The sequence below is a fragment of the Vigna angularis genome, chromosome 8, assembly GCF_016808095.1.
Source record: "Vigna angularis cultivar LongXiaoDou No.4 chromosome 8, ASM1680809v1, whole genome shotgun sequence".
Taxonomy (NCBI): Eukaryota; Viridiplantae; Streptophyta; class Magnoliopsida; order Fabales; family Fabaceae; genus Vigna; species Vigna angularis.
The window spans coordinates 34,081,718-34,093,800 of NC_068977.1; the positions used below are offsets into that span (position 1 = coordinate 34,081,718).

The following is a 12,083-nucleotide window of genomic DNA, read 5'->3' on the forward strand; positions in this document are numbered from 1 at the left end:
AATCAACAGGAAGAAGATAAATACAAGACTTGAAGTTGTCTTCGCGTTGCTGAAGAAAAGGAAAACTGAAAAGTAGACCACATTTTTAAAGTAAGAAATTGTTATATAGGTACTATTAGGAAGCTTCCAAACAAAACATAACTATCAAATTCAATAAAAGTGGAAAAAGAAAAGAAACAAAGAGTGGTTAAGCAATAAAATATAAACACGTTAAATGATATAAATAATTTACATGCTAGTATGTAACATATAAAAGAATTTAATATAATTAGATTAAAAAAATTATATAATTTGGAATGTTGTCGTACGTGAGACAACCTTTCTTTTCAAATTTAAAATTTTTGTCGGGATTTTATTTTTATTATTGACTTTAGAGGATATTGAAAATAACAGCGTCTAAGTCTTTCATTAAATAAATAATAGAGTTAAACACATTGAAAAGAAACGTTGGAAGAAAAAGTATATCAAAATTATCATTAAAAAGACTATGAAATGTACAGAAAATTTTAAACTACAAAGAAAAAGACAAGGCCTCCAAACCAAAACCACAATTTGGAAAAGTAAAAGCAAACAAGGTATATCTCATTATAGATGCTATTTTACAACACATCATACTGCTTTGTGGTCGCTAACATCTGCTAACAGAGAAACACAACATATCCAGGAGGTAGGAAGGAGCCATGCCCATCATTCACATGATCCTAGCACCTCTAAGCTAAGCCAGATTTGACTCTTTCTCATTGCTTATACTATATAGTATATACATATACATACATATGTATGCATGCAGCAGAAACTCAAAATACTTTACTATTGATGCTACTTATACCTTTTTTTTTTTGCGAGGACACATTATTCAGGAATCACTACTTACAAACATGTATAAGTTTCATGAATTACACAAAGATCTTATACATATATAGTTGTAAGTAGCTGCCTACATATATATATATATATATATATATATATATATATATATATATATATATATATATATATATATAGATATATATACTGCACATATGTGCTGCAACTTTTGATGCAGTTAGTTCTGCCTTGTTTTGGCCCCATCAACATCCAGAGCTTGAACCTGAAGCGGTCATGTCTCCATCTGTTTGTGTTGCTGAGAAATTAGAAGGAAAACCATTAGCAAACGGCAATGTGCTGTAGGCTTGATACAGTGACCACTCGCTGCTTCCCATCTGTGTGTTGTTATTTGCAACATAGCTAGCAGATTGGCCACTGTAATACTGATTCTGATCATATGTGGCTACTGAGACAGCAATTTGATCACCTACAGTTATTATGTTCACATAAACGTCAGTTACTGTGTAAATAAAAACCTCAAATTTTTGCTGGGTTGCTTGCAATTGCTGCTAAATGTAGGACTGATATGTTTTTCCATAAGAACTGAGTTCTTAATATTAAAAAAAGATATATTTATTTGTCAAAACTAGCCAAACAATGTAAAGAATAGGGTTTATTGCCTGTGGTACCTATTTTAGGTTCTTGAACTAAAGATTCTGCTACTATAGGAAACTTGTTTAGGTTCTTAAATTCTATAAAGATCTCAATAAAAAAAAGAGAAAAGTTCATAAATAAATTCTGTCACATTTCTTTGAAAGTATTAATTGCTAGCATTTCTCTTATACAGCGTAGGTTAAAGGAAGATACCTTGGGTTAACACAGCAATGTTATCGTTCAGAACCGCATCTATCACCTCCAAGCTAGGCCATCTCGCGTATGCATCTCTCACCAATTTGTCTACATAGGTCTGCAGTTGTAAAAACAACATCCACTAAAGTGAGTTCGAGGAGAAAAATGTAACATAAGGGTTTAACCAGATATAAATTAAGGGGACAAAGTGAGACCAAGATGATTCATTGTACCTTATTCAAATTGGTGATTTGATCTCTGTTAGAAAATGTCTGTCCACTGACGTCTGCTCTAATTAATCTGCATATTGGATCCAGAAAAATAGTAAACTGTGGTCCACGATAAATGTACAACTTGCTCCCTATGTCACAAGTCATTGCATGCTTGATTGTCACTTCCCACATTTTGTCTGACATCCCCACGCCCAAAATCTGGTTTTGCAGAAACATTGAACAAAACATTATGAATTTCATAAATGAAAAATTTCCGTGACTATATTAAAAGTTTATATGATGCAAAGATACATACACTTCTAAGCTTGAGAGTGTCAACTACTGCTAGTTTAAGAAATTCTTGAACTGTTTTTATGCCCTGCGAAGACAACTTTTTGTTGAAAGCTCCATCTTTACCTATCTTTTCCAGGCGCCACACTTCGTCATCAAGCATTGGAGGGTAGTGTTTTTTGTACACTTCAGAAGTATAAAAAAAAGTTAATTATATATAGAACTAAGAGACAGGTTTTTGTAAGATAAAATAATGATAAATTTCTTTCAGTATTGGCAGAAGTTTTAGATCGATATATACAACTAAAAATGAAAGACCTCAAACTTAAGAAATTAACCACTAGGCTCGTGGTTGACTGGTTTCTCCTGAAGTTGAAACCATTGACTTGAGACTCATTTATAACCATCAATTTGCAAAATAGAAAGTAGAAATCGGTATCAATGTCTGTATAATACACAGTGGAAAATAAAAGTAGAAGATATTATATACGTCACAATTATTTTGAAATCAATAACGTGTTCTTGATTTCACACTAATGGTGGGACCCTTGAGAATCTAGCTACTATTATTTTGCATGCTGCACAAGGCTTTTGGCAGAAGAAACTTAAGTACTGACCATAACTTGATACAACCAATATGTCTCCGTTTCTATTTTAATGGGAGTGACATTAATAGCATAGAACCACAATCAACTCGATCTTGAGTTCTTTTTTACCAATACACTATCAAGTTTTTAGTAATTATATGTGTAATTATTGTTACTACAAAATTCTTACACAGAGAAGGGTTAAGATCGGTTTTGTTATGTTGATAATATGATTTGTTCGTGCACTAAGCTTCTGGATTGATAAACTTATCATTAAATGTTGTAATGTAATTTATGGTATACGACAACTTTGGTTTTTGATAATATGGGATCTGTCAAAGTCAGTTATGTCATTTTTTAAGGCACATATCTATGGAGACTAAAATTTCTTGTCATAGACTATTCTGATAATCAAGACAAAAGTGATTGAATCAAGAGACTTTTCCTATGAGAGATAGACTTTCCTTTCATACTAGTAGTTGTCAACAACCTATTTGAGTCGAAGAAAAGAAGTAGAATATTGTAGACTAATTATTATGAGACACAACAACTGATAGCAATAGTATAGTTGTAATTCATATGAACTACCAATATATTAAAGGGAAACAACGGTCAAAGCTTATCAAGCACCAAGGTTGATTAAAATTAATGTGAGTGACAAGAACATTCTATATTTATAATTAATAGACTAAATTTCGTCATCGAGATTCACACTATTTTATTAACAATCTTCCAAACTAAAACGTCACCAAGTTGGTTACGATTAAAGACAAAGAGTGCAAAGTGACAAGCAATAAAGAAGGTTCTGAAAGAAATTATTGACACTCATTAATTAGATGTATCTTAATCACATCAATTCTCTTTTAACAGGCAAGCAAATTCATACAAGTAATTGCTTTTATCAATATTGTCTCCATAGAAGAATTATTCATTCGTGAAAGTTTGCAAAATTCTTTTTCTGAAATGCAATGAACAGGTTCGATCTCATATTTAACTATATCCAAAGAGGAAATTTTGGGAAGCACCAAAGATAGGTGGCAACTTTGGATAAAAGGAAGGTGTGATTGACAAACTTACATCACACTAGAATGAATAGTAAACTTGTTCCTAATAAGCACATGCTATTCTAGTAGAAAATGAGATGAAATGACTTGGCATATGTTTGAAGATCGTGCGTTGAACTACCACTAAAAAATAGAATAATAAAACAGCATATACTTCATAAATAAAAGAAACACAAGTTATATATTGGTAATATTTCAAGTTGATGCACAACTTACATTCTCCACGGTGATCCTTGACCATAAATGCTTCAGTCATTCCTTCACGAATTCGAACTCCTTGGTTACTCCCTGGTGCTACCCTCACTGCAACTCTGAACTTCCTGCAGCGGATCCAACTAGAGTTATCTGTGAATTCCATGTCCCCAGCTGGTGCAATTCCATCTCGCATGATCAAGTTCAATTCTCCTGCAAGTAAAGGTCGCTTCCCATGTCTTTCCTTCACCATGTGTCTGTTAAATTCATCACTCGTCCAATCCTCGTTTTCAGAAGGAGAAAAATCTCCATCAATAACCAGAATCTCGAGCTTGATGGCATGTGGGAGACTTGTGGGGACCATTTCGTTGTTGTTGCTTCTTTCCATCAGAACTATGTTGATGGGGTTCTCATCAACGTCAAGAATCCTGCTACCTGTGAAAATTGGAAGAAAAAGCCTCTTGCTGAAGCATAATTGCAGGCTTGATGGCTGCTCCATTGCTTGGAGTCTCAACGAAGGAGACCTGGTAAAGGAGCGTGACCACTGTCTCATAACTCGCTCAACTTCCTCACCCACCTGATTGCAATGAGAAAAGCTTATCAAATCCAAGTTCATCAAAGACAAAACATATACACATACAGTAACGAATTAAGGCTTATAGCTAGCAATTTTCTTGCAGAGACTGAATCAAACTAACCTAAAGATAAACATATATTATGAACTTATAGAGAAGCTTGATGACCTACCACTCTTTTAAGCACAGGTTCCATTGCAGTGAAAAGATTCTCAAAGTTCTTTATCATGACCATTTCACCTATTACACTGTCAGAAAAAGAAAGAATATGAGAGGAGTGAAAAGTTAACTTGAGAAATAACACATGCCGCAGTAAAGTGAGCCTTATAAAGGGATCAAATAAAGTAGAGAAATGAGCAAGTAGATCAAGCGTGATCAAATAAACCCTAGCTAGATACTTCATATATGAACTGTATAAATAGTACATACGAAGCAAAAGAAGGTGTGGTAGCGTTATTTCTTATCCGTTTGTCGTCTGGCTCATCAGGGTCTCGTTCAGAATCATTGAACAATCTTTTCGCAGCCATTTTTGGTGAAGAATCTGATGAGATCGACTTAATCGAGAGTGAAACTGGTTGGCGTGTTTGAGGTTAATGGAAGTAATGAAGAGGGGGAGGGCAAAAGAAAGAGGTTTCTACGCTTTTTATGCCATAATTGCGTGTTGTCATTATTATAATAATAAACATAAAGCAATAGCGAAGCTTCATGGAATATTGGAGGAAACAGGGTAGCACTTAGCCCGAACAAAACGTCGTAGCCTACTATTGTGCGTACATATGATGTATTTCGCCGTCAAGATTCAAGATTTTAAGGGCCACAAAAAGTCAACCAATCTCTTTCACTTCTCTCAAAAGCTATGGGGCAAGTCACCATGCATCTCCTCTCTCTAAGGAATTAATATAAAGATGTTATAGAAAAACAAAGATTGAAGACGTCGCATTCATCATTTGATTCGTATACACAAATTTGTTTCAATAAATTACTCTTTAAATACAGTAAACATAAATTAAACATACTTTACGCATAAATTAAATTTTTACTTTTAAAAATATAATAAAAATTAGTTTATATATAGCTTGGATCAGACTTTACTAAGTAGTATTTGCAACTAAAGCTATAATTAATTCATCATTTATTGAATGTTTTGTTTATATAATTTTTTTTCTTGTGGTATTTGGCTTTTGTTTTGAACAGAAGGGTGACTTGTACTGGTTTGGTACACGACATGTTTCTGGGAAGGATCGACGATGGTGTGCGTGTTGTTGGTGTACCGCGTTGTCCGAGGAAAATCATGTAGGAAAACAAAACCAAGAAACTCACTTGTAATTTACTTGAAGCGCAGCAAAATACAGAAAATTTTCCTGTCACAGTTTGTTTTATTTGAAGACAAAATTGAACTTTCTTTTCAATGGACTCAAGTCTTGTATCTTTTCAACTTCCAGAATAGTTTTTATAGTTAACTCGATGTGATGTACGTTCTTCTTTCCAGCTATATAAATCATGGCGGCCCCATGCATCAGTATTAGAACATCCTTTTTTATATGTCAAAATTTTCCAATTGATGCTCAACTTCCCATATTCATGAATTATTTCTACTTAGTTTAATTAATACCTTGGGTTTTTTTCATCAACTACAGTTATATACAATAGCTACATGGATCTTGAACCCATATATACAAATGTAAATATTTAAATAACACATACCAAAAGATTAAAAAAAAATGAAAAATTGTTCTTGGTCACTAAAAATAACATTATTCCTACCTAACTAAACAAATTATATAATAGCAGACAATTAAAGACAATTTAGTATGATGATTATAATTCATATCTATCACGCGATGTTCCTTCGGTGTCCCTTTAAAATAGATGGTTTTTGGTAGAGCCAACGAAAACATGTCATATGTGTCAGGGATCCGCCACGTAATGGTTGAAAGTCAAATTTCACCTTTGTGTTCTAACTAGGCATATGAAAATTCATCGCAAGAAACACTCCGGTACCAACACTGTTACCTCGACCATCATGTCACCACCTTCGAGGTGCTAACATCTTACGTTTGGCACTACCATGCAGATCTGATGATGAGTTCAAAAAGGTTATTGTTTATTGTGGTGAGGTCGTCTAGTGGTGTTGGATATGACAGAAGCTAGGTTTAAGAATTTGGATTTTAGATAAGGGAAGGCGTTGGTTCTGGGACATTTGATAGGTCTTCTATGATTATGTTCGAACGTGACAGGGAAGCTAGGGAGGTTTATAACATAGTCGACCTATGCATTCTCCATCCAGCACTTAATATCATTTGCATTTATATTAAATTGAAAGTCGATATACAAAATTTATTTTAATTGTCATAAATTGATTTTAGGTTTCGTTTTCTGTGATTTCCAAGAAAGTTAGTGAAGATAACAAAGTGATCTCCATTCTTCCTCTATATCGAATACGAGGTTTCACAATAGTTTATGGTAACTCCTTTACCACATTCTCATTTCTTAGCTTTTCTATCAGTTTCTTAATGTTTAAAGCTTACTATAAGAAAATCTTTAAAAATTGACGTATAAAATCCATTATTAATAATAAAAATATATTAGTAATTTGAATTTCTTTGTAGTTAAAAACTCGTCAACAATATATATGTTCTTCAATTCTTCAATAAAATTTATTAATTGATTGATAACTTTGTCAATAATTTAATCACGATAAAAAAAATTGTCAGTAATTATTTACAATCTATATTCGTTGGTAAATTTATCGACGAATTTTGACTATTAGTAAAATTTGTTTATGAATACCTTGATTGGGTTTTATTTTTTCTCTTGTTATTCTTCATTTTTCTTTTTCATCTTTTTTCTTTTTTTCTTCTTTTTCTCCTCCTCATCTACTACTCACCTTCCTCCTCCTCTTCTACTTGCCTTCCTACTTCTCACCAACGTTGTCGTCACGTTAACCATCTCCTCTACTTCCTCTCCTCCTTCTCTTTCTTCACTTTTTTTTCTTTCTTTTCCTCCTCCTCCATCCCACCTTCCTCCTCCTCTACCAACACCACCGTTGTCAGGTCAGCCACCTCCTCTTCTACCTCTTCTTTTTTCTCTTTCTCCACCTATTCCTCTTTCTCTTTCTTTTCCTCTCCTCCATCTCATACCATCACTATTGTCATTTCCATCACCACTACTTTGTTGTTGGACCATCATCACGCCATTATTGTGTTCCACCATCGACATTGGCATTGGATATGGTTTCTCCTCCTCCTTCTCATTTTCTTATTCTACTCACTCATCCTATTATTTATAAAAAAAATTATTAGACTTGATAAGAAATTTAGCATTTTTCAGAATATTAACTAGCTACCAACGAATTTTACCAAAAACTTTTACATGAATTAATCAAAACCTAAAGTGAGAAGTGCATAGTGTATTTTACCAACAAAAAAATTTGTCAAAAAGAATAAATATAATTTACTTATAGAATCTATTGATGGATACAATGTTGATGAAACAATAATTGGTAATATAAATTTTATTTACAGATGAATGTTGCTAAAGGATGTAATCGGTGTATTCATTATTGATAGATATTTGTATCGGTAATTAAAATTCTAAAATTTGTCGATAAGTTTGATTTTATTGACATATTTATTTTTCTCAATAAATTTTACAAAAATTCTTGTAGTGTTATATTGAAAATGTAGGGAGAGAAAATTTTGGGAAAGAATTTTGTGGAATCATAGTGTGTGTATATATATATATATATATTAAAAAAAATTAGAGATAAAATTTTGTGAGAGTTGTACCCTCCTTTAGTCCCTTAAAATATTTGTGATTGCTTGTATCTATTCCCTCTCATCTTCTTCATTCAACTTAAGGCAAGTAATCGCTTGGTTGGTCGATGTATTGAATCCACACACCGTACAAACATCAATGATCAATATAGTTGTTGAAATCTAACATAGGGACCATGAAAATGTTGACAATTAGTTCTCAAACTAGCAAGAAATAATGAGGCATAAAATAGGAATTCAGATTTTTACGCCGCAAAATGGGAAATCAGCTCTATGTCTAAACGAAGGATTGATGTAGTAATATTTGTGACTTAGTGTCCTGGACGTTAGCGTCCTAAATCCTTGTCATTTACTTAAAAGAAATGGATGCAATTGACCCATCAATCTTTACGTCAATTAACATCAATGCTTATTTTCTCTATCATTTTTAAAGCATAATGATCGAAATTATTTTATAAAATAAGGTTACATATATTAAATTTTTAAAATGAATGAAACTGTTAACAGATCATTTTAGATCAATTGAAAATTAATGTTGATACGTGTCTCATTAATAAGGTTTTTCTTTTTTAATTGAAGTAACAAAATGTTTCTTAGATTTAAAGAACGGAAAGTGAAATTTTGAAACGGATAAAAGTAACGTTTTCAAAATATAAAATAATTAAGATTTGCATTGTAGAGAAAAATTATAAGTAAAATTAAATTTCAAATAATACAACAATGTAAGGGTTATGTAACGAAAGCTTCTCTATAAAATTGATATAGTTGATAAGTGTGTGATTATCATCCTTTTTAATCTCTTATTTTCACTTATTTAGGTAAAGGTGGGTAAAAATCATGAAATGTTAAATCAAATCAAACTCTCAAATCATAGAAGGTACGAATGAATAGACCAAAGTTATGCAAGTTGGACCGAATTGGGTTCAATTTATGTAAAGTTGTTTGAGTTGGCAAATTAGGTTGAATTTGAATCAAGTTCATATTGGATTGAATTGGGATAATGCAAAACCAAATCGGAGTCGATCCACAATTGACTAAGTCAAGTTGAGCCTAAGTCAAGCTAAGTCGATGAGCCTAAATAAAGTCATGTTAAGTAATATTAATATTGGATCGACACTTAAGCCAAAATCAACATATGACCACTTAAGCCAAATTAAACCAGTCCTAATTTAAGTTGAGTCGACTTGGATCCATGTTAGGCCAAGTTGGTAAAAGCCCACACAACATGCTGAATCAAACTGATGCCAAGTTAGGCCAAGTAGGTATGGCACATGTCAAACCAAAATGGGTTAGTCCTAAGTTATGCAAAATTAAGCAAGATCTAGGTTGAGCCAAGTCAGCCTAATTCACATAGAGTTGAGCAAGATCTAGGTTTAGCAAGATCTAGGTTGAGTCAAGTTAACCACATCAAACTGAGTCAGGCTAATACTAGACTAGCCTGAGTTAGCTTAGGTGTACAACAAGCTCAATCAACTTAGACTTAAGTTCAATCGAGTCAAGTGAGTTCACCTCAAGCAAAATCAAGGCAAGACCCACATCAAGTCACAATCAAGTAAAGACAAAGTTAGGCCAAGTTAATGAAGCTTGAGCCAAACCCAAGTTTGACTGAGTTGGGCAAAGCCCAAGTCGAATTGATTTAGTTTGGGTCCATGTTCAATTGAGTGGGTGTGAATTCATGTTGGGTTGAGTAAGCCCAATTCCACATTAAATTATGTTGGGAAAGACCCATGTCTGACTAAATTGGATAGTCTTCATGTCGAGTTTGTGTTAGACAAGGTCTAGGTCATGCTGAGTTGTCAGGGATTAGGTTGGAGCTAGCGTGACCTAGTTTATGTTAAGTCAAACCTAAGTAAGATTGAGACAAGTTGGGTTAGGTTTAGCTATGTCAAATCAGGCTCATGTTTGGTTGAGATGGTTGGGCCTACATGAGGTTCAGGCCATGTTAGAGTAAGTTGAATTAATCTTATATTGTGCTGAGTTGGTTTCACGGGATCGAGTCAAGTTAGATCAATGTAGAGCCAAGGCAAAACTCATTAAAAAATGCCAAGTTGAGTCAGGACTAAATGAAATCAAGTCGAACAAGCGCATGTTAAGTTAAGTTTAATTGATCCTTCATTAAACCTAATTGAAGTTAAATTGGATTGGACAAAAATTCAAATATGATCCACATTAAATTGAATCACGACATATTCAAATCAATATAATATTTTAATAATATTAAATTAAACATAATATATTTAATACTAAACTCGATTTCTCTAAATAAAATATTATTGATAAAAAAAATTTATAAAGAAAAAATCTATTAAAATAGTCAACCATATCTTTAAGTGAAAATGATTTATCTATAAAAAGGATCAGTATTTTTCGATCATAAAAAAATTAAATTGTGATTAAAGTTGATATATTTGATTTTGGAAAATAGGAAGCTTGGTGGCTCCTTCCTACTTCCCACTTCCATCACTCCAAGGAGCTTCAAACTTCCCAATCAAATCTTATGGAATAAGACAAGCTGCCGGCCACAAAAGTTTGTCAAAAGAGCATGCATAAAAGACACAGAATTATGCAGTTATAAGTGTCCTTCAATTTGACTAGAAAAAAAACATAAAGAATAGTCGATTAATTCCTTTTCTAAATTCAAGGGTAATTACGCGGTGATAAACACGTCTTCTGTCACTATTACCTTTCCTTGGAAGGTTTCGCAGAAAATATGAAACATCATGGTGTGGAAGAATTTGTAGCAATGACCATTGACGTTGATGTGCTACAAATTGCTCAAAGGAATTTGAAGATGCTTTCAATACTTTCTTCGTAACGTTGTACAACTTTTGTGGTCTATTATGGTCTATAAAACACTGTCAAACATATGTATTAATCTATGTCTTAGTCATTGTGTTTGGACTTGTTGAATATGTTGCAATAAAAGCTACCTGTGTAACGCGGCATTAGCTTTTTTCTTCAATGATTATTATAATTCATTTTCTTATGTGATTCATAATTAACATGTAAGACCATTTATGGAACATATAATTAATTGAGGATTTGACCATTTATTAAACGCTTGAGTACTTTGTCAAATCAATTATGTGTGAACCAGAATTCATAAAATTTGATCATTAGTGTATAAGTTGTTGTAAACATGTTCAAACTCCATTTAACTTTATAAATTTTGCTCTCAAGTTACTTCAAAATGTTTGCTGGAAATGGTCAATACAAAGGATTTAATATGCTTTTCTAGTCTCTGAAATTAATAATTATCAATCTCTTTAGTATTATAATTACCTAATTATTTTGGACAAAAGTTACTCCAAATGAGAAATTAATGTTAATATTGTTGTATGATGTTGACATGTGATACCTAAAAAAGTTTTTTAAATTTTAAAATTGTATAATTTATATATCTTGAAAGAAATATTAAGAATTGGAAATACTTTGTCTAAAAATTCTAAGGAATAAAAAAAAATTAATATCACTAAAAAAATCTTCATTTTATTATAAGGACTAAAACATTATTTCAAAAAAAAAATACGTAAATAAAATTAAAACTCGCTAATTTTATGAAGATTGAAAATTCAAAGTATACTTAAGCCTACTATAAAATCAGCATAAGAAGAAAATAAAATAAAATCGTATATATATTACCTTCTATTAATATTTTTCAATAACTACACTAATTTAATAATATTAAAAAATATATATACCAATCCAATATTTTAAAAGAAAATCAATA

General features: G+C 32.2%; 1 protein-coding gene across 1 annotated transcript; it reads right to left on the reverse strand.

Annotated features, from left to right (window-relative positions):
• Nucleotides 1-975: 975 nt before the first annotated feature.
• Nucleotides 976-5,207, reverse strand: LOC108319533 (protein SAR DEFICIENT 1). Its single transcript, XM_017550692.2, has 7 exons — nt 5,007-5,207; nt 4,750-4,825; nt 4,027-4,579; nt 2,185-2,345; nt 1,890-2,087; nt 1,675-1,774; nt 976-1,294 (listed from the first exon to the last, which is right to left on the reverse strand). The coding sequence occupies exons 1-7, from the start codon at nt 5,102-5,104 to the stop codon at nt 1,071-1,073; spliced, it is 1,410 nt and encodes a 469-aa protein (XP_017406181.1). The 5' UTR covers nt 5,105-5,207; the 3' UTR covers nt 976-1,070.
• Between the last annotated feature and the right edge of the window lie 6,876 nt (nt 5,208-12,083).